Source organism: Podarcis liolepis (genome assembly GCF_965112155.1).
Source record: "Podarcis liolepis genome assembly, chromosome: 6".
Lineage (NCBI taxonomy): Eukaryota > Metazoa > Chordata > Lepidosauria > Squamata > Lacertidae > Podarcis > Podarcis liolepis.
This window is the reverse complement of record NC_139559.1, coordinates 48900422-48909717: the sequence shown is the minus strand read 5'-3', so window position 1 is coordinate 48909717 and position 9296 is coordinate 48900422. Positions and strand designations below refer to the sequence as shown.

The 9296-nt window shown below is 43.2% G+C and overlaps 1 protein-coding gene across 2 annotated transcripts in view; it reads right to left on the bottom strand.

The window, feature by feature from the left end:
• Positions 1–3: 3 nt before the first annotated feature.
• Positions 4–9296, bottom strand: part of SLC6A17 (solute carrier family 6 member 17) — a 29188-nt gene continuing 19895 nt past the window's right edge. For both annotated transcript variants that reach the window (XM_083509871.1, XM_083509872.1), the window contains exons 7-12: positions 8214–8455; positions 7423–7615; positions 6263–6455; positions 3810–3969; positions 3379–3541; positions 4–2510 (exon numbers count right to left, since the gene is read on the bottom strand). In XM_083509871.1, the coding sequence (XP_083365997.1) occupies positions 2142–2510; positions 3379–3541; positions 3810–3969; positions 6263–6455; positions 7423–7615; positions 8214–8455 (1320 nt within the window). In that variant the 3' untranslated portion in view covers positions 4–2141. The remainder of the gene's footprint in view (positions 2511–3378; positions 3542–3809; positions 3970–6262; positions 6456–7422; positions 7616–8213; positions 8456–9296) is intronic.

Sequence of the window (9296 nt, the reverse complement as noted above, 5' to 3'; positions counted from 1 at the left end):
TTGTTATTACCCCACCCATCCGGCTGGGCCTCCCCAGCCACTCTTAAGTATGTATTTCAATCTACATTTACATTTAATTTTCATATGGATTTTTAAAAAAGAAATCTGAAAATTAATGTGGAAACAGGGTAGAACTGACTTATGAATAAACACATGAAAAGCTGACATGGATGAGAAGTAGACCAATCTGTTCAACCCTACTCCCAAATGCCTGAGCACAGGATTGTAAGGTCAGGCTGTGTTGCAATGAATGCATGGAGATAGTATCTGTGGGTATCCATTTAAAGTGGTTTTCACAGCACGGCTGGTTGGATCAGTCAACTGTCACTGGAACCAACACTGCTATCTGCTGCAAGCATGCGCTTCTGGAGCCAGACATGTCCCCTAACTTAAGGCCACGAAAGAGCTGCTCATGAGACAAGCTGCCCCCATGTTAGCAAGCATGAAAAGATTCTCAGAGTTCCATTTTCCTCATCTTATACTCTTCCAGCAGGAGAAAGCAATATAACTTTTGGCCATGGATCTTTCTACAGATCAGTGACCATGACTATATGCTCTCAAATCACCTTAACCATAAAGCACTTAAAGCAGCTTTTGCACATTTAGCCATTGGCAGCATAAATATCATATGCAACAGCACAAGAGTCTGTTGCACTTTGACTTTTTGGGGGCAGGTTTGTGGCAGCGGTGCCCTTCTGCTGTTCTCCAGCAGGCAAAATGTGTGCTCCCACAGACTCACTGTGCAAAGGGGAGTGCTCAAACTGCAAATGAAGAAAGAAAGAAAGATCTTTAAGAGATTTTTTTAAATTCAGTGGCATATATGAGCAACATTCTTTTAAAGAACCCCATTAAGTGTGTACTCCCACACAGGAACTGCATGACCTCCTAGTTACTAAAATGAAAATAACAGAAAACTTTTAAGATAGGGTTCAGTCACCAGCTGAATGTGACTAACCAGAGGTTGGATGGAGCTGAATCACTATTCATTAAAAATGTTATCAGCTGCATCCTAAATGACTGTGACACATGCACAGCCACATTCACAAGAGTAAAAGGCAATGACTGCACCATCTGATGGAAAATGCAACAGACCCAACACACTTAGACTACCTTGAAAGATGTTGCGCACTCTCTTCAGTAAGAACCTTTATTATTATTATTACTATTTTTAAAGGTGCTTTTAATGTCGCAAAACTGACAGCAAAAAGACTCCGGCATGCACTCACAGTGCTTGCAGAGTATGGCTGCTACTGAAAAAGTTTATGTCAGATGGTGTATTTGATAAAATGGCTGAGGTCACAGCCAGCTCAGAGTTATGTAGATATCGGGAGTGACACCACAAATTCCAGAAAATTTACATTGATGGAACAGTTTTCTGATTCTAGCCTATGCACATGGCACATACCTGAATTTGCACCACTGCGTGAGCAGACGTTTGATAAAAGAATACTGCAAGTAACATTAGCACGCATACCAATGCAAACTTCACTGAAACGAGATCCCATTGTTCCTTACTGTTTTTGATCCAACATCAGCAATGACGTGGCAGGTATCACATGATGGCATCGCCAGGCATTGTAATGTGCTGCCTACATAAAATATATCTTGGCCCAGACTTGCAAGAAGTGTTGACCAAGAATGTGCTATTTGGAGATTATCAGAGTGTAAGACCACAGGTGGTCTGGTAGAATCCATACCAAGAGGATTGATCTTCCTTGTGCTATGAACGGTGGTGGTTAAACATACTCAGTGGAATGAGGCATATCTCTTTTCCCAACTAGAGGAACGGGATGGACAAGGACAGAGATCCAGAAAACATGATGCTCTTTTCTTTGGCTGTTGCCTTAACTTATCCCCCTTTTCCAGCCTCTTATATAGGAGCAATTTGTGTTTTTCAATGCCAATTGGCTAAAAATTTCCTTATGCCCATAAAAATTTATTGCAATGTCTTATTACTATTATTCACTGAGGAGGGATCTGGCATTTCAGCTGGAGAAGGCCCCTTCCCACGTCTACCCTCTCTTGACATCATCTAGTCCCTGTCTGCTGTAAATTCTGGGAAGGGGTTCTAAAGCAGAGGTTCCTTCTCCTGGACCTCCTCTCCTTTACCCAGCAAACAGAGGGAGGTTGCTGGTTGACGGTCACAGTTCAGATTCGGGAGTGGTAGCCGTAAGGTACCCGCTACTGTAGCGTCCATTGGCAACGCTGCTCATCTCCATTGGGGATGTGCTCCCGGGGCCTAGATAAGAACGATGTGTAGGCATTGGGGAAGGGGTTTCACTGGGTACTTTACTCAAGATGAAACGTGTCTCATCATTGTCTTCTAAGTTGGAGATGTCCTTCATTATACGCCCCTTCTTGTAAGTGACAGAAAGAGCATTGGAACCATCTGACACTAGGTGAAACTGGCGGAGGATGAAGACGACCGGCAGAGGAAGGGTGGCCAGGATGATCAGTGAGACAAGGATGCCCATTGCCCATTTGGGGTAATAGAGATATTTCTCTGCTGCCTGGAAGAGAAGGGAAAACGCAGTTGGCAGTTGGCATTCATCAGCCTCGACACAAGTGAGGTCCTTGAAGTGATCAAGTTGCTATTTCTGTGGCAGCAAGGCAAGTAAAGTATGCTGCTTGTATTCCCATCTCCAAGAGAAGGGCCAGCATGTACTGCAAGGGGAAAATCTTATACATGCAAAGGATTTTTGCCAAAAGGTCTTTCTCACTCCTCTGTTCCCTTTTCTGCATACGCACCCTGAAACACCTGCCAAAGGGTTAATCTCTCAAGAGCACACTGCATTAGAACATTTTGCTCTTGCAGGTGGCAACCCCCACTTAAATAAAATGCTAATAAAGAGGCAGTAGCTTCCCATAGTTACACAAAGCTGGACCAACAATTTTCCTGCAGAACAAATAAACGTTTACATGAATGTTCAGATTCCATACCTTGAAATACTGCTCCTTAACCTTGGACTACCCTAAAAAGCAAGGGAGCATTTGCAACACTGGGATTTCAACCACTGTCACTCTACATGGCTAAGATAGCCTCTCACTCCCAATTCCTTGGAAGGGTGACCAGAAATCCATGCCAGCTCTGTCTGGAATCATCTCCAGCAGGATATTGGCTAGTTGGGTTTTATGGTGTATCTGCAACCTCCGTGGCCACAGCTCTGGAAGCAGGAGGAAATGCAAGGTACTCTGGTATAAGGATGAGGCCTCTCTGGCCTCCAGGCGGACGCTGGCCTAACAATTGCACAAATGATCACAGCCATTTGCAGCGAGGACCCTGTGGCTTTACTGTATAGTATGTGGGTTGGTTGCCAATTGGTACACAGCCTGCGGATTTGTAGCCTTTGGGGGGTGCACTTTTATTTGCCAACTCACCTCTTCTCGGATCCAGGCATTATAACCTGGAGGACTGACAGCTAGCTGGATCACACTGGCTGTCATCAGGCCAGCCATGCAAATGGGCGAGATGTACTTCCATGTGTAGAAGTAAAACCGGTAAGGGCGGAAACCCAGCATCTCTGTTAATTCCTGCATGAATCTAGGAAGAAGAAAGGAAGAAAGCAAACAGATGTTGAAGCACAAGGTTCCTTGCTCTTTACTTCCCCTTGATTTGGATGGAGAGATTTGGATGGGAACTCTGGTGGGGCCAGAAGTCCAAAGAAGCATCAAGAAGCCTGAGTGCTTCAAGAACAATGAAACCCATTGTAGTGGTAAGAGGGGCAAAGCATTCAAAGCCAAATGCTTAGGAATTCAGACAAGCCTGTAGGAATATGAACAGGCTAACCCTCCTGGAAATAAATGCTTACTTCTTGGTGCCGTAAATCCAAGCCACCGCAATGTTTTCCAGGATGACTACGAGGGTGAGTGGCAGCGTTGCAGAGTAATCATCAAACATGTTGACAAAGTAGTTGCCTGAGCGTTGCACAAAGATCAGCCCCACGAAGAAAGCGAAAATGCAGCAGCCAACTGTAAAGAGCAGATCACAGTAACGTCAGCCACACGAGGGCAGGCAAAACTGCTGCAGGATCCAAAAGGCAAACTGATAATATTGTTTCTACCAAAGAGCAGCAACGTACTACAAGGGCCCCTGGCAGTATCATGAGATGCGTGTGCATGGGAAAGACTTTAAGGGCAGGAATTAGAGAGAGATTAGAGCTCTTCAGATACACAAACAGTGCATCAATATGTTAGAGCTATTCAAACGTACAAAAAGTGCTTCAGGGTATATCGGTGACAAGCGCTCTACTTCGACAGGGGAGAGTTTGAGGCTATACTAGATAATCTGGGAAAGTGTTAAAGTTATCACATTGTTGCTCACTGTGATGTAGGGAAACATCTTCTCTTCATTAAGTGTTATTGAGGCTGTGAAGTCCAGCACTTAAAATGTCCCAAATTCATGTCTGCCTGTGCAATACTAACTAGATCGCAAGTTCCTTATATTTGCAGAATTGTTGCAAAAATTATTATAACTTAACTTCCTCTTGAAGAGTCACCCATTTCTTGATTCACTTGACGAAAGCACCCTTTTCCCAATTTCCAGGCCAGGATGAACTGGATTTGGATGTTAGTAACCTAGGTCACTCTGACTTTTGCAGTCTAATGCCCACTTTGAATCTTACAAAACATCTTTCACATCACCTCTGGTCATAATAGTACTCACATGTCAGTTCTCCAACATGACTCATTCAATTCAATTCACCATAGGAGTCTGAATATATACGGAAAAAATGACCCCGTGCTGAAGATACAATAGAGCTGTGATGATGAGATTCCTGATTTTTCAGACTGAGCCAACTTCAAAAAATTATGCATTTGTTGCCCCTGTTTGTCCTATATCATGGAGTTGGGTCAGTGAGCTTCAAGTTGGTATGTCTGTTGCTCTATGGCTATAATATCACTCCTGCAGAAAAAGTAACTCCAAAGCCAGTTTCATACATGACAAAATGTCTTACCTACAAGGCCACATATCCTGCATGTAGCTTGCTGATAAATGAATGCACATCGACTTTGTTAATGTGCATATGCCTGACAGAAGTAGGCCACCACTGGCGCCTCCTCTACTTGGTGATCATGGTAAAACAGACATGTGTGTGGCAAGCTATGTGTGGGATTCACCCAACTTTCCACATGTGGCTTCTATGCAAGAAATTTTATCCTATACGTAGAAGCCCCAACTGGCTACTATGGGGAAACAGAGTTAAGGCAAGCACAACATTTGGTTTCGGTGAATTTTAAGTACTTGATTTCACTATTTAAAAGTTTAAGGTTGCAATCTTAGACACACTTATTTGAGATTAAGCTCCATTGAACACTGTGTGGCTTATTTCTAAGCAAACATTCATAGGAGTGCCCTATAAATTGCTCTTAAACTTTTAATATGCAATGTAATCTTTAGAGAAATGTAAAACAAAATCTGCTACATACAAATCTGCAAGTATCTAGGCAGGTAGGCATGTGGAGCTCACAGAAGGTATTATATACCTCAGAAACACCCCCTTAACTTTACTGACTGGAAGGCTCACATCAGGCTTCAGATGTGGATGCTTTTTTGAATGATGAGTTTAAATGATGGTTTTTGCTTTTGTCACTGCAATGGAATTTGTTACCAGTGCTTCATACCCTGGGTTGCTTAATGGGGTTTTACATAGCTTGCTAATTTGGACATGTGCATTGAATTGATTCTACCAGAGTTTGGCATGCAATGAAGTGGTCAATTCATAACCCGAGGCACATCTGGGCTACTATCCATTGAAACCACTGTGATTTACTTTGAAGTAACCAAAACATTCTTGGATTGCACGGTGAATATGCTACTAGCAGCCATTTGGATCAGCTTTGTAGTGGTATGATAAATGTGGAGGTTTGATGAAATAATCACAAAATCATTTTGAAACTTTCCAAACTCAGCCCAGATCTACTCACCCATAAACCCTCCACAGTTTGGTCTTATGAAATGACCCAAAATCATCAGTTCCCCAGATACTGCCACATTATCACAGTGTGTGAGCTTCCCAATGTTGACAGGCACCTCTTAACCCCCAAATCCCTCTGCTCTTTTTGGGGACAGCAAATATATTTCAGTAATAGAAACATTGGTTCAGCTCTGATGTTATGCCATGACTTTTAAGAATTACAATTTGATCCCGTCCAGCAACGTATTTTGTAGCACAAGTCTTGGCCAGAACTAAATGATGTCATTGCATGCACAACAGTGCTACTCTGTGAATGGTTTCTTGAGTTTCCCCAAGAGAGAACTTACCTGTTAATGCTTCCTTGCGCACTTTGAACATGTCAATGATGGGTGTGGTGATGCCAGCCATGGTCCCAATCATGCTCCCCAAACCCAGGTTTATCAGCATCAAGAAGAACATCACTGACCAGAAAGGAGAAGCTGGAAAGTGGGTCATTGCTTCTGTGAAAGCTATGAATGCAAGGCCAGTTCCCTGCACTGACTGTACACAGCCAAAAGAAGATGCTTGCGTTACTCTGGGCAGAAGATTACATCATAAAAGCAGGTGTGCATGTATTCATGTAAATAGATTTCTATCTGTAAAATCATAGGCTCGCAGAACCAAACAGCCAAACCATTGTGGGTATAAGGAAAATGATGCATAATGCATACAAATGATTGAACAAGCATCTGTTTCACTACATATATACATGTTCTGAGTAGTCATGGAAAGTTGTGACTTTTCAATGCATGTATCCCATAGAAATTACATGATGTATTCATTTCTCAGTTTCACCTCCCTCAGTAATCTCAGGAAGACAGGAGTCTTTCTTAAACCAAGTCAGACCAATGGTCCATCTAGCTCAGCATCAGATGCTCTTGGGGTTTTCAGACAAGGGACACTCCCACTCCCACCCCCACCTGGAGATGCTGGGGAATAAACCTGGGAACTTCAGCATACGAAACATAGGCTCTACTATTCACAGCACCCAGACACATCTGTTCCATAACACTGTTATATTCGGCCACCTCTCACAAGCTCAATTCTTGCAATGATTTTGACATACTTCAGTTCCTTATTCCTTATGTCAGTGAAGTCTTCATCAGCACATGGTAAGAACTGCAACCAAGAGTGATCTTAAACAGAAATCACAAGCTTTCTGCCTTAGCCTTCTCTCTAATATGCTAATTTTCTATACGCAAGGTGTTAATTTTCTATATGCAATGAGAGGTGGTTGTTTTTAACAAGAAAATGGGGTGCATATGAGCATGAGATCCCCCACTTGCACCATGCAGAAGTGGTACAATCCCAAGAGAGCTCTACCATGTGCTCTTCCCAAGCAAGTTGGCTCACTCTGAGACTTCAATGATGTACAAGAGCAGAACCAGCATCTAGGGTCGAAAATGACCATGAAAAGCAAGCCCAGCTATAAATATACCGTGAAAAGCAAGTCTGGCTATAAACATACCTTGTTAAGCTCATCTTCCAGTAGACAAGGATCCAGGCCCAGCTTATCGAAATGATCCTTCTTCACTGTCTTTATCACACCATACATCTCGGTGTAGTCTTTGGCCGTGAGATGGGAGAAGTTCACTTGGGGTGGGATGAGTGCATGGCTGAGGACATTGGTATTCAGATAACCCAGAATCTTCTCAGCGTTCCTATGGAGGAGAAGCTAAAGGTCATTATAGAGCCATTGCCTGGCCTTGTTCACCTTGTTCTGGGTGAAGGGCATCTTCTTCCAGCAAAACAGGCAAAATGAACCCCAGCAGTTGATGGGAGCCAGTGTGGTGCAGTGGTTAATTAAGAATGTCAGACAAGGGGGACCAAGGTTCTGGTTCCCACTCAGCCATGAAGTTCACTGGGTGAGTCAGTCACAGTCTCTGAACCTAACCTACCTAACAAGGTTGTCGTGAGGATAAAATGGAGGGGAGAAAATTGTGAAGGAATGAGCTGAATGAATACTGAATAATAATGAATGAAGTGGCAGGATTTAGTCCAATTACTTCACAGCACATTCTGCAAAAATAATAAGGTGAAAAGATGTTATCCTGGTTCCAGAGAGCACTCTAGGTTGCCACCTGGCTATCAAAGCTTCAGGCCAGAACAGAATTGCACCCGCTGCACTGGATGCTTTTTTAAAGTAACTATAAGGTACCCTGAAAAATAGATAGCTGCTGTGGTTGTGCCCTCCAGAGAAGCCTTTAGGGGAGAGAGAAAGGGAGAGGCAGGGAGAGAGAGACTGGAATGAGTACTTACTCAACCACACACTTTTCATTCATGACATTGGCTTTGAAGCCCAGCACAGCAAAGACTACCAGTGTGGCCAAAATGGAGGTGAAGAAGTTGATGAAGGAGACCAAGGCTGCATCGAAGTGGCAGTTATTGTCCTGCTTGTTGTAACTGGAAAAAGCAATAACTCCGCCAAAGCCCAGTCCGAGGGCAAAGAAGACCTGAGTGGCTGCTTCCCGCCACACCTGGATATCCAACATTTTATCTAGCTGTAAGGAGAGATGAGAAGGAAGCCAAGTCATCCATCCTGCATCAGAGATGCTCAGCTTGGTCCACATATGGCACATTTATATTTAAATGTATAACATGGGCAGCTGAGAACAGCACATCATTGCCTGGGTATCTGTTCTTTGTGCATATGCTAGAGAGAGCGCTCTATCTTTCTCCTCTGTTGACTCAATTATTGATGCCTAAGGGCACAATAGAAAGGGAATCAGGTCCCATGGAAATAAATGGATCTCAGATGCAGAACTGTGAATGCCTTATTCATCATTGCATTTTAGAATTTTACTGCCTGTGCACTTTGTGGGCTTACCCAGTTAGGCATGGAATATCATGCCCTGAAAAAATGTCACAATCCTTTAAAAGAGAAAAACAAAACAAAAACCAAAAACACTAGCCCTTATGATTCCTATGGAAGAAAGCTTGAAAACACAGGTAGTGTCCAAATGACAGTTGAGAGAAAACAAACTCAGTGTTTCAAAATGACCCCTGCCAGTTACAATTAGCCCCCATCCCTTTATCAAGAAAAGCTTGATTAACCTTATTGATTAAGGATTGCTGCTTACAGAATGCACTTAATAGACTGCACAGGATAGTCACACTTATGCTAGCAAGCTATGCAAGTGCTCTCTGCAAACTAATGTACTAGCAAACTATTAAGCACTTTACTCCCTTTCAGTCCAGCATGGTTTGTGGCATGGCAAGTGAGCCCTACCAAATTAGAATCATAGAGTCATCTAGTCCAAACCCCTGCAATGCAGGAATCTCAGCTAAAGCATCCATTGCATGCTGCTCGTGTGTAGTGTGATACCGGTGGGACCTTCTGCT